The sequence below is a fragment of the Lichenostomus cassidix genome, chromosome 21, assembly GCF_008360975.1.
Source record: "Lichenostomus cassidix isolate B80296 chromosome 21, HeHo_3.0, whole genome shotgun sequence".
NCBI classification, from domain to species: Eukaryota; Metazoa; Chordata; class Aves; order Passeriformes; family Meliphagidae; genus Lichenostomus; species Lichenostomus cassidix.
Window position 1 is genome coordinate 3,103,230 of NC_139501.1, and position 22,724 is coordinate 3,125,953.

A 22,724-nucleotide genomic window follows, 5' to 3' on the forward strand; every position below is an offset into this window, starting at 1 on the left:
GTGGTTTTCTGCATCATTGTGGCTCCCTGTTTGTGACATCTGGGTTATGTTTATTTGGTGGCCTCATCGAGAACCCTTGAACCCAAACACTGTTTTCAGTGGATTGAAATACCTTGGCCACAATGTCTGGATGAACAGACAGGCTGGTATTTGAATTAAGGTGATTATTATAATTGTTTTATTAATCAGGTATTAAAAAAACAACAAAAAAGCCCAAAAACAAACCAGCAAGATAAGGATCAAGCTCACAAATAATTACTGTTTTCTTAATTACAAGCTTCTTATCTATCTGAAGAAGTTTCTGACACTTTCAGTTCCTTTTGCTCTCACTGTGTGTGTATTGTGAGGACTGAGGAGCTGGAGCTGGAGCAGATATTGATGGTGGGAAGTGCCTGTGGAAGCTTTGGGCACTGTTTGATTCCTTGTGATGGGCAGAGTGTGGCAGCAGTCAGATGAGGAACAGGGATGAGCTTTGTTGGTTTCTGAATGAGCTACTTGCAAGGAACATTGCATTTTCCTGGTTCTTCTCATAATTCCAGTGTGTTTACGACTTGTCTTTCCTTTCTGCAAGGAATCAGCATCAGGTAAACACTTCCTTGTGCTGAAAATCTTACAAAATTCCACCTAATGTGTTGGTTTTGCTGGGAGGAAGCACCTTGGCACAACAACCCCCAGGGCCTCTCTCCCCACCAGACAGCTCCTGCCTTTCTTTCTGCTGATAATCCCACCAGGACCTTTGCTTCCTGATAAAACTGGATTCCACTGGAGAAACCCAAACACATTAGAAGCTCCATTACATCCTCTGCATCCTTCTTAAAACCTGCCCTGTGCTTCCTGAGCATTAAACAGAGCAGAGGCCTGCTGGGCTCCTCTGTGCCACAGCCACTGCTGATAGCTGAGCAGCTGCCCTGATAACACAGTGACATTTCCAATGTGGCCCTAGTAAAAATGAGGGAAAAGGAGCTTGTCTTGGGTCAGATAACTCCGAGGTACGAGTGGGATGGTTTGTTTTTGTCAAGAGTGAGGATGTTGTCCTGAAGAATCAGCTTCTGGCTTCTTCATTCATGTGAAAACCTCAATTTGTGGTCTGATATGGAAATGGTGCTGCTTAGTGTGTGTGAAGGAAGGGAGAGAGAGAGAAAAAAAATCGGTTTATTTTGGGTTCCAGGTTTGAATGTTCCTTAGGATGGAAAGCCAAATTTGTGTTTCCTTTTTTTTGAGACAGGCCTGTGGCAGTGCTACTGCCAGGGCAGGGAGCTGCAGCCCAGCAGTGAATCCAAAGTGAGTTTCCTTTTGAAGAGGCACATCCGAGCCTCGAGTACAGGAAGGAAAGGAGAGGAGAGAGTGATTCAAACTTTGGGGATGGTTTAGGAAGTTTTTGTTGGGGCTGGGTGGGACAATCTGTGAGCCATCGTGCTCGAGTGACTAAGTGACCACAGCTGCCTCCAGTCCAGCTTCCCTTTTCCTCGCCTGTTCCGAGGCAGAACTTTGCCCTGTGCATTTTGAAAAAGAGTTTGACAAAGAAACTTGGATAGGAAGCAGTAATAAATGTTTTTCCCTATTTTTTTTTTTTAATCATTCTGCTGCTGTCCAAGGAAGGAGGGGTGAGGAGTGGGCTGAGCTCCTCGGGCTGCTCAGCCTGGTGTGTGCAGAGCTTTGATGGAGAGAGTTTGTGCTGAAGGGAGGGGAATTCATGCTTCACGAGTTGTTCAGGGTGAAGGAATTTGGTGATTTCTCAAGCCACTGAAATAAAACCCAAGCTGCTTTGAGTCACTTGGTCATTTTTTGTTTCATCTTCTGGAGCTGAGGGCGATGTGAGGACACAGAGCCGATGCCAGGGCCAGGCAGGAGGCTGAACATCATGTTCCTGCTGCATCCCTGGGCTTTTTCCTGGGATCTGTGGGGCTGGAAGCTGCCCAGGCTCTTTCCATAAGCAAACACCTCCACCTGGAGCTGCTGCTGCCCCACAATGGGCACATTCTCTCAGGCAGTCCCTGATGCCATAACCTCCACCCCAGAGGGTCACTTGGAATTTGTTTCCTGCATCTGGAAGCCCAGGATGTGGGCTAAGGAGGAGGGAAGTCAGTGCCTCCTATCCTATGGGGTTTCCTGCTTTTTATTTTTTGGTATATATTTTTTTTTCCCCTCCAGGCTTTTAGTGTCATCCTTCAAGCCAAAAATATACATTCATGTTCTCCCCAAATTGTTGCCATAATTACAGCTCTGGGTGGCCACACAGGGATTTTTTGGAAACCAGATGTCCCCCTTTTCTAACCTCTGCTGCAGGGCTAGTGGCTGGCCACAGAAAGTGTGCAGCACATATATTTATCATTTTATGGATTTTTTTTTTTTCTAATGGAAAAAAGAAAGTATTCTGATGTCCAGAAACACCAAAAAAATTTGCTTTTGATCTGTAGTTTTAGAAAGAATTTGTCCTAATTCCCTGTCACTTGTGGTCTTTCTTGTACTTTTTTTTCCTCAGGGAGTTTCCCAGTTTAATAAACCAGCACTGGCTGCCCTGAGGTGTCACCTTCTGTGGGGATCCACATGTCCCAACTTCAGGAATGTCCAAATTCCTCCTCTGGAGTGTCCCCTTTGTCAGGCAGTGCAGTTGTGTCCCTGTGAGGAGTATTGTCCTTACCTGCCCAGCCAGGCTGACACTGCAAGGGGACATTGAATAAAAAAAGAAAGGCTTGCAGGGCATTTGTCACTCGTTGTCCCCAGCTGATGGCCCAAAATGATGTTCTGATAACCCCAAGATTTTGGAGAGTTGACTTTTCGAACTCATAACTCAAACCCAAACCAGGTTGGAGTCTGGCTGATTGCATTCTTCATTCTCAGGTGCAGCCAACACTATCAAACAGAAATTCTGCTCTAATATCTGCCCTCATCACCCCTGCTCTGGGCTGTTGGGCACTGGCTGGGGCTCCTCTGTGATTTTGGGCACATTTTGGTGTTTCCCAGGTTCCTCCCACATGCAGAACCAGGATGGAGGTGGGAATGGAGCTGGACTGCACTGATCCTTCCCAACTTTATAAATTCCATGATTCTACGAAATGTGAAATACTCACTTCTGGCCAGAGCTGCAGGAATTTTACTTTCCTTTTTTTTTTTTCCTCTCCCTTGATTGTTTGTTTTCAGCCCTGTTCTGGTGGAAAGGACAGTTACAGTGCTGTGAGATAAGCCAGGCTTCAAAGTCTGCATGGCTGTCAGGGTAATTCTGAGCTCACCAGGGTCAAAGGTGTTTATATCTGAGCAGGATTCACAGCCTTGTTGGTAAGATTAGGGCTGAGGAGCTTGAAACTCAATTTCTAACACCAGAGCCTGGGTGATTTGGGCACCTCACTCAATTTGGGCACCTCACTCAATTTGGGCACCTCACTCAATTTCTCATTTCAGTCTGGAGTGTAAAATTGGGGTAGGAACTCTTCCCTTTCTCTGCTCTCACTCTTCATCTCTTGCACTCACTTGTTTCACAAGGTCTTTCAGGAGGAATCATCTTCCTGTTTGATGTCTCAGTTGGAATTTTGTCCTGCTGATCCTGATAAAAATATGGTGGGGAACTTGGTTAGGCCTCATTGCACTAGGAAGCTCAGCCATGAGGTTTTCTGCCACGGAGCTTCCCCAGGACTTGGAAATATCAGATGTGGGCAATAATGGGGAAAATCTGAGTGTCTCAAATTCAAAGTCAGTGCTTATCAGCACTGATATTTTTTTTCCTTATGGAAATAGCGTGGTTGACTGCTGAGATTCTCTAAATCTACCTGCTGGAAGAGCAGCACACGAAGAGAATTCTCATTTTCTCATGCTAATTTCTTGCATTTCCCAAAACACACTGAGTCTGAGCCAAATTTGCATTTTGGAGCAGACTGAGCCAAACTGTGCTGTGCCTTGCAGGACCAGTGGAAGGTGCTCCTGGCTTGTCCAGCCACAAAAGGCATTTCTCCAAGGGAATGATCAGCTAAAGGTCACCCCGTGGCACCCACGACACTCTAACAAAAGCCTTGTTTGTGAAGCAGCTGCTGATTATCATTGGGGAGCAAATGGCTTTGAATTTTATAGCTCCTGTTATCTGAAACTAATAAAAACACAATGCAGTGACGAGCCGAAGGTCATCTCATCTCGGAGTGCTCAGCAGAGCTCCAGATCATGCACAGGTTTTTGCCTGATGCAGTCTGTAAATGGGAGTTGGGGAATGAGGGATGTAAATCAAGGGTGTCTCCTGAAAAGTTTGCGTTTCCTATTTTCCCCTCTTGCTCCCCAAGCTCCATTCTCCAGGAGATAACAGAAAACAGGATATTTCCACCTGGATCTGTTGCCATTTTGGTGCACCCAACACTGGAGTGGTCGTGAGCCACTTCTGGAAAATCAGATTTAATAGAAAATCCATGGGGAAATTCCAAAGGCTCACCCACCTTCCAGGGAAGCTGTTGTGCCAAGTGCAACGTAAAGAGACAGCAATAAATCACCCTGCTCTGCACCTCAAATAGATAATCAATTTAATTGAAAGCATCAATAATCATAGTTTGACATTTATTACCCTGTGGATGTTTTATCTTTTAGGCAGGGGACAGCGGGGCAATGATGGATGCCAGTTCTGCCATGGAACACAATTATGTGGTGCAAGGAAAAGGGGTTTTATATTCTGGGGGGGAAAAAAAAGGCAAAGCAGTCAAATTCTTATTCAAGCAGGTTTCAAGAAATCTGTGAGAAATAAATGCATGGAACTCTCATCCCTGGAACTCTGGTTATGGCTTGTGAGATAATGTCTTGAATGCTGCTTGGTGTGTTCTTTTGAAGTGATTTAGGACAGAAAATCTACAGGGCCAGGCCTCCCTCTACAGAATATACAGAATAACAGTTTTTTTTGTGATATGTGCACAAGCAAAAACCAGAAATAAGGCTGGGTTGTTCCATCTTTGGCTGTATCTGATGGTTAGTGCTCACCTGGTCAGGTCGCTGTGCATCCTCCAAGGTGGAAAACAGTGTGGAACTTACCCAGGCTGTCTGGACAGAGACTCTGAGAGCCAAAAAGTGATGGAAATGTTCCTTTTCACCTGCAGAAATGTTTCCATACCTGCAGGACAATGTCCAGTGCAGTGCCTGGATAAAACAATGCAGTGGAGGCCAGGAAAGCCCCTGGCTGTGCTCACAGGTCCTGGAAGCTTCCAGGAATGTGAAAACCCCAAACTGCTGAAGTGAAGCAAGTTTAAAAAAAATTTTAAAATTGTCTGTATTGGTTTGAATCAGGTGCTTATTATGCATCATTCGAAGCAAGTATTTCACCTTTAATTTTTGGTTGTTTTGAGGTTTAAATAGCTCTGACTGTCAGAGCTTTAAACCTCCAGCACTTCCACCAAGCAGGAGATTCTGCCCATGCTGCACAGTTCTCTCCACACTTCCCCAATCCCAGGAGGTGCAGAGTGTTGAGGAATACAAGCCCCAAGTTTATGAGAACATCCAAGTGCTGTTATGTTATTCCCACAAAGCAGCAGCTTCCTCGATGGCACAGGGAGATTATTTGGCCAGTCAGGATCCCTTAACTCCGCTCACATCAGTGATTATTTACTTTGAGCTGGCAGTTACAAAAATGCTTTACTTCATTAAACCCTCTTCAGTGGCTTAAATACATTTTGTTTCCAGCAGCTGGGTACATTACGGACATTTCTTTGTCTATGATCTATTGGTGGTAGTTTGGAAGATGTAAACATTTGTGCTATTTGGCAAGATGGTTGGGGAGCCATCTTATAACCTCAATGTTCCTCTTGGCACGAGATTAAAAACTCCTTGTAATCAATGCTCGGGGCTGAATCTCCCAAGATTTTCCTCAGGAATTGCTTGGAGTGTTGGGTAACAATACAGGCTGTGTGTGCTCTTCGAAACCTTGCAGGAAAAGAAAGTCCTTTTTTTTTAATTATTTTTCTTCTGGTGCTGTTATGAAGAAGCTCCAAATGTAGAATACAGTTTAATTCTAATAGCAAATAGCTGGAGCTCCAAATGTAGAATCCAGCTTAATTCTAACAGGAAAAAACTGGAGTTCCAAATGTAGAACCCAGCTTAATTGTAATAGGAAAAAACTGGAGTTCCAAATGTAGAACCCAGCTTAATTCTAATAGGAAAATCTGGAGTTCCAAATGTAGAACTCAGCTTAATTCTAATAGGAAAAAACTGGAGTTCCAAATGTAGAACCCAGCTAAATTCTAACAGCAAAAAACTGGACTTCCAAACATATAACCCAGCATAATTCCAATAGCAAATAACTGAAGTTGCTAAGGTTAAATACAGAATTTAGGAAAAAAAAAATCTCGTAGCCATTTTGGCACATTTCAGGAAAACCTTGTGCAGAGATTCTAGAATTGGCTTCTAGGGCCAGAACCTTGTCTGTCAGGTGGGAGAAGTGCCTGTGGCATCTGCAGGGATCATAGTGAGCTAAAATCTCCACATTCCCTCATCTCAGGAGTTCCAGGAGGCTCAGTGCATCCTTCAATTCTAATATGGAGGTTCCAGCCACACAGAAAACCCAAGGAAAAATTTAAAAAAAAATAAAATAAAAGCAAAACCTGACTTCCATTTGGACTCCCTGAATTCCTGTCTCAAGAAAATGCCTTGAAATTGCCACCCACCCTCTGTCTGTCTGATTAAATAAAATATTGACCTTTTCCAAACACAATATTATCATTCCAAGCATAATATTATCCAGTCCTGTCTGAGATTGTTTCTCCAGCTCTTAAAAGGGAGCTCACCTGGCAGCCCTATCAGCTCAGATAAAACAGCTCTGTGTGCCTCCTCAATAAAAAGCTGATTGTGCCGATGTCTGAAGCTGGGCCACGGAATAATTCCCGATTAAATTCTCTTTCTTGAGAGTATTCGATACTCTTATTATATTTCTTTATTCAGAAATGATATTTGCTCAATATCATTTCCGAATAAAAGCAGGCAAAGTGCTTTTTTCTGTCCCTCTCTTTGCTTGCTCAGAGTGCTGCTACAGGGAGTTCCTCTCCAAATTTGCTTTCCACCTCGGAGTAATTCCTTACTCCATGTCTGAGCAGCTGCAGGGACAAAGCTGCTCCTTGTGGTTAACATGGGAAAGAAACACCAGGCACAGGGAATTCCCCTCCTGCTCAGAGCCCACCCTCTTCAGATCTGCAGCTTTTTAGGGTTTTTGTCTAAATAAAATGAGAGTTAAGTGATGTAAAGTTCCCTCAAGTCCCCTGTGACAGTCTTCCCTTCAGGAATGCTCATCCTTGTGAAGGAAAACCCCCAAAAAACAGCCCTCAAGAGCACCTCCAAGGCAGCCTCCCGTTCCTCTCCCAGTTCCCAGCTTTAATGGGCCATTTTTCTTCCTGCCTCGCCGTGCCTGGTGATGACCTTGTCATGTTAAAGTGACAGTGAGGTTATCCTGCTGATGGGTATCAACCTGACATTCCCCATCCTTCCTGTCCCAGTGCCAGGCAGGGATGAATTCCCAGACAGCCCAGCCTCCCCCTGGGCCACTCCAGCTCTCAGCGAGGCCTTTTCATTCCTGCCTCTCACAGCTCGGGCAGAGAAGCCAAGCTGCCAGATGAGACAGTGCTTTTCCCACTTCAGACTTTGGGAATTGCTGGGAGTGCTGCACGTTGGCTTTATTCCCCTCCAAGTGTGATTAATGACCCAAAGGAGGTTATTTCGCTGGGGTTACTCGGGGCTGGTGGTGGGGTGGAGCTGGGGAGGAGATCCAGAGCTGCAGTTTGCTGGGAGTTGGCAAATTCTGCGTGGAAATGTGGAGAATTGGTTTTTACGTTTGTGTTTGGGATTTGACATGTGGGGCACTGGAACAGCCTGAGCGAGCTCAGGGAAGTTGTGCAATGCTGGGGCAGAGGCAAGACTTGGCTTCTGAACCAAGATATTCCTCCTTGACCCTTTGGATATGGTAAAACAATTCATAATTCTTATCAGTCTTTGTAGGCTGTGAGGAAGAGAATGAAATGAGGTCATTTTTCTCTGTTCTTTCTCAAATTTTAGCTGCCTGATGATTGAATTTAAGTAGGGATGGAGGCTGTTGTTCAGCACAGAGTGGTGGGAGAAGCCAGAGCCAGCTGCTCTGTACCTTGAGACCTGAAAAAGAAAATATTTTATCTTGGAATATCTAATCCTAGTCCTTCTCCTTGGCACCTCTTTGCCAGGAGGGATGGAAGTGCTGAGGTTTCCTCCTCTGTGATATTGGTGCCAATCAATTCATCAATGGCATGTCTTGTCTGTGTTGAAGGGGATTTGGTGAGAAAAAGAAATGCTGTTGGTGTTGCCATAAAGGGTTGGAGGTAGTGAACCTCTGCCTCTCTGAAAGGAGAAGAGAGTTTCTGAAAAGGACATTTCAGCAGAACTGGAACTGAGTGTCACCACAGAGACACCAAGAATGAGACCTTGGGTGATCTTGGAGGTTTTTCTGACCAAAATGACTCTGTGATGAGCAGAACTTCCCCCAGAGAGAGGCATCAGCAACTGGGGGTCAAACCATGAATGATCCCAGGCTCTGCATGATCTTTGCTGGATCCATCCCAGCACTCCTTCCCCTTGAGGATGTTCCCTGAAACACCCCAGGTGTGATTGGACACCGAAGTCTGAGCACCTCACGCTGCCTTTCCCTGGATTTCTCTGTCCCTGCCTGTCCTGGGTGGAAAAGCTGCAATTTAGGATGAGCTATGAGCTCTCCAGCCGAGCCCAGAGGTCTCCATCTGTCACCCCAGCGTGTGTCAGCACTGCCATCCCGGGATGATGCACAACCCCTCTTTATTTACTTATGATTATTACTGATCATCTCCACAAACGGGGGATCAATAGATGAACTACAGGGGAAGTTCGTTTATATTCCTCTGTCAATACCAAGGTCATTTTTATAACTAAAAAGGGTCGAGGACCCCAAGATGGATGGCTGGTGGATGAATTTAACCATCCAATCCATTTACTAGCAGCCTGGCTTTATCTGTTAACCAAAACATTGCACTTCACTCCTCAAGATGATTTTTTGCTGCGATAATAAATAGCTCTGGCTACATTAAGTGATTGTGCAACGTGGGCAGACAGGATTTAGAGCTGATGACCTGAAACTTCCACCCTACTGCTGTTTTCTCTGTGGCTACAGTGAAGATGTGGCTGCTTTGCTGTTCAAAAGCACCTTGTGTCCAAGAATCTCGTGTTTTATTTAATTTATTTAGTCTGTGCCAGGCAGGTTTCAGAGTGGAGAGGAACAAACTGAGTGAATCAGATCCAATTTAATACTTGCAAACTTCTGTTTTAATCCTCAGACTGCACACACTGCTCAGTGTGGGTAGTGTCTCTTGCATCTTTCCAGAATTCAGTTTTCTAATGGAATTTCTCTATAGGAAAAAGTAAGTAGGACGTAATACTTTTAAGGGGACTTTAAAAAGAAAATTATAATTAATTTAAATTATTTTTTCTCTCATGTGTACTGTTTTACATATTTCTTTTCTGGAAGAAAGTGAGCAAAATAGCAGGCTTGGAGGTCTGTGTTGTTAATTGGGACTTGCTCTGCTGTCAGGGATCACTGTCTGTTGCCAAAGAGAGTGCAGTGGGGGTCTGTTTACCTTGTACATATTTCATCTCCACTCCTGGGTCCTTAAAAACCTCATTCATAGAATTCCAGGATGGTCTGGATTGGAAAGAACCTTATATTTCATCTTTTTCCACCCCACCATGGGCAGGGACACCTCCCAGCAGCTCAGGTTGCTCAGAGCTTCATCCTTCAACCCTTCCAGGGATGGGAAAATTCTAATTCTTGGTAAAACCCTTTTTTTTTTTGAATGCTGGTTGTGAAGAGGTGTTTGTAAAGGTGATGTTGGATTGCTGGGATGGAGAAGAACAGCCAGAGATTCCATATGGAGCCATAGGAAAGGGAAAGACATCCCCAGCTCAGCTCCAGAGGCTAAGACTGAACGAACTCCATTTGCTTTTAGCAAAACTGCCAAACTATCAAGTGAGTTTCTCATGCTCATTAACACTGGACTTTAAGAACCCGATAAGAATGCAATATAAAATCAAAGAGCCCCTAAAGACTGCGAGATTATATTTAATACTCTCCTATCACCAGGCCCTGAGTGCTTGGCAGGAGAAACGGTGACATTTCCTAATCAGTCCCCTCTCCTATTTGTCTTGGCTGGAAGTCTCCAGTCCTCAGCTCATTGAAGTCACTGCAAATTCTCTCCATTAGATCCTGTTTGACTTCCTGGTGGTTGCAGTTAACTCCATCCCAATGGCATGGGGGAGTTCTGTCCTTAAAAATCAGTGATAAAAGTTGTGATACCGCGGATGGCAATCACAGGTTTATGCTCTTTCTCCAAGTCTTTGCTCTTAAATATTCATTTTTCTCCACATTATGTTCTTTCTCCGAGTCTTTGTTCTTAAACATTCATTTTTCTTCACGTTATCTCCCCCTGGCATTTCCCTGCACCTTTCTGGAAGTTTGCTCTGGGGGTACAAACACATTATTTCCCACTAAAAGATGATTTAGGATGTTTTTTTCTTTTGAACCCCATCTGGAATAACCTGTCCTGAGTCGCCTCTGCAAACTGCATTTTGTTCTGCTGGGATTTGGAGAACAGGGAGGATTCCTCTGTAAAACCATAGAGAACATGAGGAAGTGCAGAGATTCACAGTAATTCTGAGCCACGGATCTCTCCTAATTCCTCACATTTTCCCTGCAGCGCCGTTCCACCTTTTTCCCTGAAAAATAAATGGTTATAAAATGGTCTGTGGAGTGGCACAGCTTTGCAGGCTGTTCCTGGGCCACAAACCACATTTTGGCTGCTCCCCAGTGTTCCCAATTGTGCTGGGGTTGCCCTTAGCAGTGAATGGTTGGTTTATTCTTTACTCTCTTTTCAGGCCGTGGTTTGTTCCTTGCCAGTCAGAGCTCTGCTCTTCATCCTGCTGCCCTCACCAGCAAGGAAAGGAAATTTTTCCCCTCTGAGAATTCTTCCCTCTTAATTCCAGGCACATTCACTTCAAATTCCCAAGGCAGGATATTGAAAATTTCCTCGAGTTAATAGGGCTCACAAATTTGCTTGCTATAGAAAAATGGGAGATTTTTGGTAAATTGTTGCCCAGAAAATGCTATAAAATCCCTGTATTTTAACAATATGGCCAACAGGCCAAATTTGAAAATGCTGAAATGGTTTTCTGTGGGTTTCTTCCATGTCTGGTTTTCCTATGGATGAGCAAAGTGCTGTGATGTGGCTCTGTGGGCTGTTGGCTGCTGCGTTTGAATGTGTATTTCTATATATATTTGTATATGAAAATCTTGGAGAAGAGAAGCCCTGAGTGACCTAATTGAGGCCTTCCAGTACCAGAAGGAGATGACAAGAAAGATGGAGAGAGACTGTTGAAAAGGGCCTGAAGTGACAGGACAAGGGGGGAATGGCTGCAAACTGATAGAGAGCAGGGTTAGATTGGATTTTAGGAAAAAATTCCTCCCTGTGAGGGTGGGGAGACCCTGGCACAGGGTGCCCAGAGAAGCTGTGGATCCCTGGAAGTGTCCAAGGCCAGGCTGGACAGGGCTTGGGGCAACCTGGGACAGTGGAAAGTGTCCCTGCCATGGCAGGGGTGGAACAAAATGATCTTTAAGGTCCCTTCCAACCCAAACCAGTGTTTGGCTGTATGATAATGGATGTAAAGCTGTAAAAATCTCTTCCCATGGAATACCTGCCATGGGTTTTGGTGCTCTGTGCCTGGGCTGTGTCCCACGAGGTGCTTTGTGCTCCTGGCCTGGGACCAGAAAAGCACTTACATGTGCAGCCATTTCTGCTTCTATTCATTTCCCTGATACTTCTTGCCTAAATACCTGACTGGGCTGGGGCCAGCCCGCTCAGGAGTTGGCAGGATAAAACTTTTAAGGGAATAGTTAATGGGAATTATGGAGAACAAGATTTGTAGCTTAACAACAGCGTTGTCTCCTGAGCCGGAATGGAACAGGAAGGAGGTGTGAGCACTTGAGCTGCTGGACAGTGGTGCCCAGATGTTTTTACCTGCTCAGAAACCTTGTCCTGGAGGTGCTGGGCACTGGCTGGGGTTGGGATGAACACTGCCAGGCTGTAGGGTTGCTCTGGGTGTTGCTCAGTGCCAAACCTGTGTGGGATTTGAGTGCCAGAGCTCCAGCACAGGCTGGGATTGCTGGGTGTCCCTACAGGGACTTGGATGATCTCTGTCCCTCCCAGCTCAGGGTATTCTGTGATTTTATGACCTGAGACATTTTTCAAAGGCACACCAAGCTGGCTGGGAGGAGCTGTTTGCTCTGCAGGTCCTGCTGTTGCTGTGTCCATGCAGACAACGAGGTCACTACATCAGTCAAGCAGAGTAACTCTGCCTTTAACCCACCTGTGAAAGCACAAATCAGGCACAGCAGGGCCAGAGCCTCTGCTTTCATCTGAAGTATTCATGTGAACTTGTCTGCAAGTCAGAACCAGAGGCCCTTGGCTAATTTAAGGCAAAAGAAATGTTTTCAAGTTCTTTTTCTGAGCCAGCTGTGTGGTGGTCCCTGGAGAGGCAGGGATGAGATGTGCAGGTGGCACAGCCCAGGTTCCAGAGCTGGAGTGAAGTCCCCAGAGTGCTGACCTGGGCAGGAGGGCCTGGGAAGGGCCAGTGTCAAGGGCAGGTGGTCAAAACCCTGGCAGTGGCTGAAACCCTGAAATACTCACGTAGCTTTGAGCATCACTGAAGTCATCAGTGGTGCACTGAGCTCTTATTAAAAAATCAGATGATAACAAAGACCCAGTTATTGAAAGAAGTGCTGTTATCTGCCTCCTGCCTCCTGTGCAATTACAGGATATTCTCTTCTCCTTCCAAATCTGAACAGATGTAGAGATATCACTTTAAAATCCAGATTCACAGAGATCCAGCATGGGCAGCTTCCAGTCTGTCATCTTCGCTGTCAGAGCTTGCTGAATGCACCATGCCTTGCGGAATGCATCAGGCCGTGCCTATTGAAGTTTGGGTTGGGTTGGGTTTTTTTTTTCCCCCTAAATGACAGTTTATCTGAGCTGGGGGAATGAATGGATAACGTTACTATTTACATAAGCTCATTGTGATCTGTCTCGGTAATGTAATCAAATTAGGGTTAACTGCAGCTGGAGAATGCCAGCTCGTAAACTGTTTTTCAAAAAGAATCACATGGTGTTCCCTGACATGTTTAGTATACATTCGGGGGGCTTTGCAAAAATTCTAGCACATCCCTAACGGGTGGGACTGAGGCAGGATCTTATTGCCACCAATTCCCTGAGCCCGGGGAAGGAAAGGCAGGGAAATCCTTCTCTGCCAGAGCAGATCCACCTCCAACCCAGGCCTGAGGCACAGGCTGTCCTGACGTGGCTGCTGCTGTCATGATGTCTTTCCTCTGGCTAAAATCAACAGATCAGTTGATAGGAAAAGCATGTGGTGTAAATTCTGAGCCCATTTAGGAACATCTGTGCAAAGTGCAGGAGTGCAGCCCACTGCACACGCCGAGCTCTGTATTTAGTCTCGTGGCGTTCGCATGAGATGAAGCCCAGCCTGAGCTAAAATCACCCAACGAGCAGATTTTCAAAGCATCTTTTGTTATTCCTCTTCATAAACATCACATCTGGGCCTTGCTTTGCCTCGTTCTCCCCTCCCCTTTCCCCAGGAGGTGTCATGGACATCCCAGTGTTGCATCATCCTCTTGCCATGCTCCGTGGGGATTGGAATCCCAGGATGGGCTGATCCACCTGGTGTGGCTGTTGGACTGCTGTCTACTGAGCCAGGAGTGCCCAGAGGGGGTTTGTCCCACACTAGACAATCCTGAGGCTCCCTGCACTGCCCAGGAAGGTTTCTGGAGGTTCATTCAGAGCTCGAGCAGTGGATGGGGAGGAATTGATTTGGAATTGTGGCCTCTGCTCCTGCACAGACATCCATCAATGCCAACAGCATCCCAAACTGTCAACCTGCTCAGCTGGAGTGGGGAAATGGACATTCAGGACATTGGGGCTTGTCCAAGATAATGCAGATGTGCTGGGGTAGAGCTGAGCCCACACTGTTGTGTTTTGGACACCATTTTTTAAAATCAGGCATAAAGAAAGCATGAACTATTTAATCTAAACCAGTTCCTCCTCTACCACTACTGCTGAAACAATTTTTCACCCACAGAATCACAGAATCATGGAATCATAGAATCACAGAATCACAGAATCATAGAACCACAGAATCATAGAATCATACAACCATAGGATCATAGAATCAATCACAGAACCATAGAATCATAGAATCACAGAATTATAGAATCATAGAATCATAGAATCACAGAACCATAGAACCATGGAATCATAGAACCACAGAATCACACAATGGTTAAGGCTGGAAAAGACCTTTAAGATCACCACCACCCTGTTCACCATTAGTTGTCCATGTTTTGATAGTTTGAGTGTGGAGATGGTTCCACTGAAATTAAAATTCTTCGTGACATTGAGGGGTTTTCCACCCAAAATTTCTGTGATAGGTAGAAACTCAAAAAATATTTCACCAAATGTCAAAATATCAGCCATTTTCAAATATCCCAGGTGAGCAACGAAATTGGCAGCCACTGAGGATTTTCTGCAGAATCACCATTTTAAAATATGGATGAAATACTTTTTACAGAAATTCTGTTCTCTAAGAACTTTGACATTTGGGATCTGCTATGACTTGAAAGAAAAAAAAAAAAAAAAAGGTTTGAGAGAAGAACTTGCCCCTTGAGCACAGCTCTGTCCAAACCAACAAAAGGAAGCTTGTGTTGGCATCTCCATTCCGACTCAGGAATTCCTGACTCTTAAGCCTGTTTATACAGAGCTCCACCACAGCCCAATTTGCACTTCATTGGAGTTTTCTTTCCCCTCGAAGTTTATGGTGCTGTTGGAAGGGTGGATTACACACTCTGACTGCACACACTTCTCCAATTGTGTCCAAAGGCTTTTTGCATGTAATAATTACAGGAGAATGTCTTCATTTGGAGGCAGCTGCATCCCCTGGATGATTTGGAATAGTTTTGTATTTCTGTCTCAGCTCTGAAAGTTTTGTGGCCTGATCGTCCCAAGGTTTTGGGAATTCCTGGTGCCCAGTGAGGGCACTGGGAGCAGCCAGCATTCCCTGGAAGCCTGGTGACATCCAGGAGGGATGCTGAACTCCAGTCACTCACAGGGATGTCAGGGTGGCCATGTGCACACACCAGGGCAGCAACACGGAATTTTATGGCTCTGGGATTTGCCTCTTGATCCTATTTGCTCTCAGCTACTTTGGAAACCGCAGTTTCAACGTCCATTAGAGCTGGTGTAAAGCACGGAATGGTTTGGGGCTCTTCCCATGGAAACACAGTCCCTTGTTAGTGCAGCTGAGCTGGACAGGTTTGGCAGTGGGTTGGGAATTTGTAAATCAGTCCATCTCACCTGGGCACAGCCAAAGTGGGCCAAGAGCTTTATGCCAAATCCCCAGCTGCTAAAATGCAATGGAGCCCCTTTCCTTTTCCTTTCCTTTCCTTTCCTTTCCTTTCCTTTCCTTTCCTTTCCTTTCCTTCCCTTCCCTTCCCTTCCCTTCCCTTCCCGAAACTTCCCTTCCCTTCCCGAAACTTCCCGAAACTTCCCTTCCCTTCCCGAAACTTCCCTTCCCGAAACTTCCCTTCCTGAAACTTCCCAAAACTTCCCAAAACTTCCCAAAACTTCCCCTCCCGAAACTTCCCTTCCCGAAACTTCCCTTCCCTGAAACTTCCCTGAAACTTCCCTTCCCATTTCAACTCCAACCATTTCCTTCCATATCATCTCTATTCCCTGGAGTTTTTCCTACTCTTTTGCAGCCAAATCACTTCCCCTATTCCCAGGAGCCCCGAGCCCCCCACCCCACCCTTCCCTTGGGGTTCTGCTTAACCTCAGCCATCCCAGATCCCCCCAGAGAGCTGGGATCCTCTGGAATTCCGGGATCCGCTGGAATTCCCAGCATGGGCAGCCTGATCAGGTCCTTTCGCGGTGTGTTTACCCTGGTGGGGTATCCAGGGTGACGGAAAGTTGAGGTACTTGACCTCCCCGAATGCCTGCTGACCTGGAGCTAATCTGAGGTGGAGCACAGCAGCGATTTAATGACTTGTTCCACCACACCTCGGCTGGAGCGGGAATTAAAGAGCTCCCTGGGCTGCTGCTGGGAGCTCAGGGGGGCTGCAGGTTGTTCTGCTCCAGAGGGACTCCCTGAACTCCCTGGGTCCCTGTTCTGGGCTGTCCACACCTGCCTGGTGGGATAGAAACCACTCCTTGTCTGCCACATCGAAGGGAATTATTCACAGAAGAAACAGAAAACATTAAAATATAATAGTTGTGGTATAAACCCTCCACGGAACTTCCAGAATATCTGGGTGCAGCTGAGAGTTCTGGCCGTTATTATTAATAATACAACATATTCATCCTCCTCCTCCTCACCATCATCATAACAACAAAAATAATCTCTATTATTTTACAACATTCTTAGTTGCAACTCAACTCAAGTTTGTTTCTATTCTCTTTTTCTTCAGCAAATACTGACTGATCCCGAGGTGACCTCCCAGGAGGGCAATATAAAAAAGGTAGGACATGGCTGAATCTTCTGGGAGTTGTTTTATTCCCTGGCTTGGAAATACACCAGGACACTTTTCCCTCACTTTTGAACCAAGGTGTTGATGGCAATAATGGCATAAAACTTTTCCAGTGTTTGCTGTTGCTTTTTTGGATTAAGGGTTGTGGTTCTGCTGGCGTATTTTTCTGTCTTTTTGTGATTCCAGTCATTATGAAAGAGAAAATAATCGTTTGAGGTGTGCCTTGATTCTGCTACAACATAAACAGTCGCCGGGCCAAAGCGAGAAACCTCATTTACCTCTTTTCCAGTAAAAGAAAATGTTGGTCCTTTGTTAAAAGTGTGAAATTTTTGGAGGTCACCTCAGCATGTAAATGTGGCTAATGTGAAGTCCAAGGGGAAAGGAATAAGTCTGTGAAAGGATAAAATTCAGCCCATGTGATGAAGTAGCGGTGCTTTTCATCACATTGTGGGGCTCGAACTCTAACAGTGACCAGAGAAAATGTGTTCCACACTCAGCCCAGCTGCACAAATGTCTTCCCTGGAGCTGGGAGCAGCCTCAGCACGTGATATTTGGGTAGCCAGGCTGCTGTTTGGGTTGGGGTTGTTCTCAGAAGCACTCAAATGAGGGTTTTTTCAATGTATATCTGTTGGTTAACAGGTTTGCTAATTACAGTGTTGTAAGTTGGGTTTGATTAGAGCCTCTCGATGGCTGAAGCTTGTGTGTCCTCGCTGAAACAAGGAGCTGGTTGGGATTCCTTTCATACACAATTGTTTCATACAGGATATTCACAGCTCTGTTCATGAAGTTTTTGAGGTGGGAAATCTCTGAGGTTGGACTTTGCCACAGCTGCCAATCCTGCTCACCCTTCAGGCAAGCGCTGGTGCTGCTTCTCCACTCTAAAAACTGAAAGAAATCACTCTGCCAAACAAGGTGAAATGTAATCCTTGCCAGCCTCCAAAGCCAGGCTGGGAAAAGGGATTTTTTACACACATCCAGTATGTGCTATTCTATTCTTGCCATGGTAAAAAGGAAAAATCAGGTTTTATTTTCAAGGCTCCCAATAGCAAAGATCCTCTCAGCACACCGTGACCTCACCAGGGACTCGTGGCCATGGGGCTGAACTTTTTACCTTGGTCACCTCCATAACTCATGGGGTGTCCATCCCTGCCTCTGTGGGATCCTTTTGTCTGCACAGACGTGGTGACAAGGTGGAAGGTTCTCATTATCCCCATCCCCAAGGATGGAGGGAATTCTCCAGGGCTCAGCTATTTATCGCTCAGTCTTTAATTACAATATCCCAAATGAACTCTCCATCCCCACCTCCACGATCTGCATTACCCTAAAGAGAGCAGGAGTTGTGTGAAACGGGGAAACACGAGACTGGCAGCTTTTTATGTTCAATCTGTGGGTTTATATTTAAACTTCATGCTTTTATTTCAAGGGAGATTGTGGCAAAGACTGCAGGTCTGTGAAAAATGCCTGGTCCTTCAATATTTCCCTGTGCAGCAGGTATAAAACTGGACAATTATGATATTTGACAAGGGGGGAAGGCCTGGCCTTCCACTTGTGTCTTTTAAATGCATTGTGGAGAAGCACTAGTGGGAGTTTATGAGGTGATAAATTTATTGAAGGATGGGCAGTAGGGTTTTACAGCTGGGGTAAAGGAGGTCAGAGCAGTAAGGTAAAGAGTTCAAGTCTAAACTTTATGGCTTGTGAAAAGACTACTGCGAGACAGCTTTTCAGTCAGGAGAAAATGAAAACTAAAGAATGAGAAATCATTCTGGCCAATTTTTGTAGTGTCTCTCAATGGTTTGGAAGTGGCATTTGGCTCCGGTGGCACAAAACCCTCTCGGGAGCAGATTTCCTTTTCCAACCTCTCTAAATCATTCAGTTGTCATATCCCTGAAGACACAATAGTTGAGATTTGACTTCAATTTACTCCTATTCCTTCGGAGATGAGTTGGTGGCGAGAAGGTGACTGAAGACAAATGTAACTGTAGTGGGTGGCCTGATTTAAACTGGGAGGGGAGGAAATGGGAGCTGCAGAGGCCATAATTTCAGTGGCTCCTTTGACTGCTGCATCACAGGTTCAGAATTGGCCCCTAACAAGGACTGGAAAGAGGGAAAAAAAAAAAAAATCTGGAATGCAGAGAAAAATCTGTAAAACCAGGAAAAGGCAGGGAATGGAAGGTGATGGCAGTGAGATGTGTAGGGAGATGTGCAGGAAGCAATCTCTGCTTAAAAGTGACCCCAGAACTATCTCTGCTCTTAACCTTCCAGGAAAAAAATGCTTTTTTACATAACTTTAATGAACAGAAAGGCAGTGGAAAGCCTGAAGATGTAGCACAGCAGAGCCTGTTATGTGGTAGAATAAAACAGGCTCTTTTTTGGCTTGGAGCACAAGGAATAAGTATTTCTCACTATATCCAGTGTTTTTCAGTTGTGTTGCTGTTATTTCTGCTGGGACCACTAACACCACAAAGGTGATTTCTTTGTTAGTGCTTGTCTGCCAGGAATAATTCAATGTCATTAAAGGATCCATATCCAGGATCATTTTCCATATCTGCTGTGCCATGGACTGAAATGTGATGTATTCCTAAGGAGTTTTCCTCCTATCATCTTTGCTTGCTGATATTTAGTTAAACTTAGACAAATACACACGAGCTCCTCATCCTGTTTGTTTCATTTTAAATCACCGGTGGTGAAAACATCATTAAAACAGGAGAGTCACTTATTTTAGTCCTTTCAGTGACCTGAATGCAGAGATAAAATATGAGTTATACCTGTGGGTTTATTGTCCCCTCCTCCCAAATGTCTTTTTTCCCAGCCCACCTCCCTGCACTCTGTTTATTTTGCTTAGAGAGCAGCTCAGTGTCCTCTCCCTCTGAATTTTCCAAGCTTCCCCAGTGCATTTAATAAACTGAATAAACAGCTCGTTGTCATTATCACCATCACCATTGTCATTTTGCTTTAACTCTGAGCTGAAAGACTTCCACTTCCTCCAGCAGGAAGCAAGGCCAGTGGCCATCACACACCATTTCTTATTTCTATTTTTTTTTCCCAACTAGATGCATTTCTCTCCCTTCCAAGGGTCACTTTGGATGAGGATCCTGGGGAAGAATTCCCTGCGTGTGCAGAGCTCAACCTCCTCCAGCCAGGCTGTTTTTCTGCCCGTGGTGACAAGGGACCTCAGGGACTTCTCTCTTCAGTAGACTCTCTATTTAGTTTCTGTTTACTTAGAGGGAATAGCCTGAGGGGCTACTGGAGAGAAAACATCTGTGGGAGATAATCTATAGAGTTATCTATCTATCACTCTTGTCGACCCTGTCTCCCCTGAGAGCAAGCTGAGAGACTTGTAATAAAAAGGCATCGCTGAAGAGGCTTTAGGGACAAATAAAGAGACATGTTAAGGGCCAGCTGAAAAAGGATAGAAGACATTATTAAAGCTCAATAGCCGTCTTATCAAAATCCAATAGGATAGGCATTTGGCAAAAGGCTTTAAATTTATTCTTTGACTTTGTGGAGAGCTTGAATTTATCCATTAACGAGAATGCGCCGCGCAGGGAGCGGGAGATGCTATCGCCTTCAAAAGGGTTGGATTCAATCTGGCATTGTGCAAAACACAACAAAAACTGAAGACAAAACCAATTTTTCCCCCCTCCTCTGTCTGGCTTCGTTCCTACACGGCCAAATATTAGAAGCTGTAAATATAATGCTGATGAAGCTGTGGGGTAAAAGCGATTTAAACAGCACTTTTATCATGTGCTCGCAAATCACACTTTCTTTTTTTTTAATAAAGTTTATTTGAGAAAACTGGGTGTGATTAGAAATTTTAACCTCTCAGAAAAGCATCGAGAGGCAAACAAGAAACCCAGGTATGAAGAAAGCTCTCAGCTCTGAAGCAAAAGTAAAAACCCAACGCAGTGTTTTGCTGCTGCAGATGCCAAGCAGGATGGGGCCATAAATCTCCCCGGGTTTATTATTATATCCAAAATGCTACAGGTCACAGGAACCATCTGATACTTCAGGAACACATTGTTCGCGCGGGGATGATTGATTGATAATTATGATAATTTGCAAAATGATTATTTGGGTATTATGGCCGCAGTTTGTCCCGCCGGGTTGCTGTGAAGACATTTTCTATATCACGGGGCCGTCAGGAATGGCCTCTGGCAAGGAGGGATGTGGAAAGGTCTGGCCAGGCTCTCCCGGTGGGATCTGTATGGCTGATGAATGATGACCCAGAGGAGTAAGAAATCAGACTTCAATAAGCAGTCAGGAAGGTAGTTAGGGAAGAGCAAGGGAACTGTTCACTGTCTTTTGTGCAGCAATTACTGGGCAGGCCAGACCCCCTCAGGCCTGAGAGGGGCTGGCAGCACATTGTGCGCCCAGAGAGAGAAAATTGGAGATTTGAACTCGGGCTGCTCCGAGTTGCTGCCTCTGCAGCATGAATTGCACGTGCATTTCTGCAGCTAATGTTATATATTATAGCTAATCTTATCTCCAGCGCGTGGAAGGTGTTGTGAAACTCCTAGTGAAGATTTAAACCCACAGATTTCAGGGATTTTTCTTCACTTTTCTGGATATTAAAGAATCACACCCCCCCCAAGTTTGGAAACAATCCTCATCCTGGCTGAGAATTTACACAGAGCTGGGAGTTAATGATGCTCCACAGCCCCGTGGGATGAGGGAACAATCCCAGATATCAGAGCTAAAACCCCATTTCTCCAGGGCTGCTGCCTCACGGTTACTGTTTCAGAGAGAGCTTTAATTTGCTTGTTTTATAGGTTGTATCTTTATGAAATAAAGGTATATTTAGCGGCCACAAACAGAGGCAGCTTTGAGTTGATTTTTATAATCTTTTCCTGAATAGACTTGCGTCATTCCAATAAGCCCTGGACAAAAGAGTGGACAGTTGTCTGAGAGTCTTTTTTATAACATTTCTCTCTTTCTATTGTTAGAGAGCTGCTAATAAAAGAACCAGGAGTCCATTAATTCAGTGAATGAACATATAGTAAAGTCAGTTCCCTCTTGAGAACAATAATGTTGCGGTCAGCTTAGGTTTCCATGGAAACTAAGTACTCCTAAGAAGTTTGCATCCTTAATTTTGCTGAAATGAAGCATGTAAAGTAAAAAAAAAAAAAAAAAGGTGTAAGGCTGGCATGGAAAAGTCGGCAAAGAAAGTGATGGTTAAATTATTTCGCAGGAATAACACTGTGTGTTGAATTTCTGTGATACAGATGTTTGGGCTCGGTTGTTGGGTGAGTGTGGGTATGAGAAATGGCTCTGGGAAGAGATCTCGGGGGGTTTGGAGCCCATAAATCAGAGCAAGCTAGGAGGACTTGCAGTGGTTCTGTTTGCTCTCTCTCCATATCTCCAGGAGGCTCAGGCAGCCCTGGGCAGACACAGCACAAGGTGGAGCAGTGGTTGTCCCAGAGCTCCCAAACCCGCAGGCAATGAAGGGGTTAATGCCAAATTCCCATTCCTCTGTGGCAAATAATGCGGATTTTGGATACGCAGTGAACACCTCATGCAGTTTTAAATCAGAATTCTCGTGAGTTAGGTCAGTTCTTCTCCTCCTCCTTGTGTAAAGCCCAGAGCTGTGACGATGTCGAGCTTCCCCAGCACTGATTTATCACTGCTGTCTGATCTCCCTGAATGCTGGGGCTGAGGAGGTGTCCAGAATGTGCTGCTGAATGTTCACACGCACAGCTCAGGTGACACACAGCTCAGTGACACACAGCTCAGGTGACACACAGCCCCAGGGAGCAGCATCCCGCAGATAAAAGTGTCCTTAACTCCAGGCACGGAGCTGGGAGAGGTCACCTTGTCACCGTGACGCATCTCAAATACAGATTCTGAGTTAGACACTGCGTTTTGCTGGAGGTGAGGAGGCAGGAGGATGAGCCCTTGGCAAAGACAAAGATTTAGAATTCTTCCCTGGGAGGGTGCTGAGGGAATAGGATGGAATTCCCAGAGAAGCTGTGCTGTCCCTGGATCCCTGGAAGTGTCCAATGCCAGGTTGGACAGAGCTTGGAACAGCCTGGGACAGTGGAAGGTGTCCCTGCCCTTGTCAAGGGCTTGAAACTGGAATATCTTTAAGGTCTTTAATGCAAATTTAAGATTCATAAACTTTTTTAGAGCTAAGTTACCCAAA

General features: G+C 45.2%; 1 protein-coding gene across 5 annotated transcripts in view; it reads left to right on the forward strand.

Annotated features, from left to right (window-relative positions):
- PRDM16 (PR/SET domain 16) overlaps positions 1-22,724 on the forward strand; it is a 271,281-nt gene that overhangs the window by 124,046 nt on the left and 124,511 nt on the right. For 3 of the 5 annotated variants that reach the window (XM_085080185.1, XM_085080190.1, XM_085080186.1), the window contains exon 3: positions 16,526-16,576. The exons of the other annotated variants lie outside the window; for them this stretch is intronic. In XM_085080185.1, the coding sequence (XP_084936311.1) occupies positions 16,526-16,576 (51 nt within the window). The remainder of the gene's footprint in view (positions 1-16,525; positions 16,577-22,724) is intronic. 5 annotated transcript variants of the gene reach the window in all.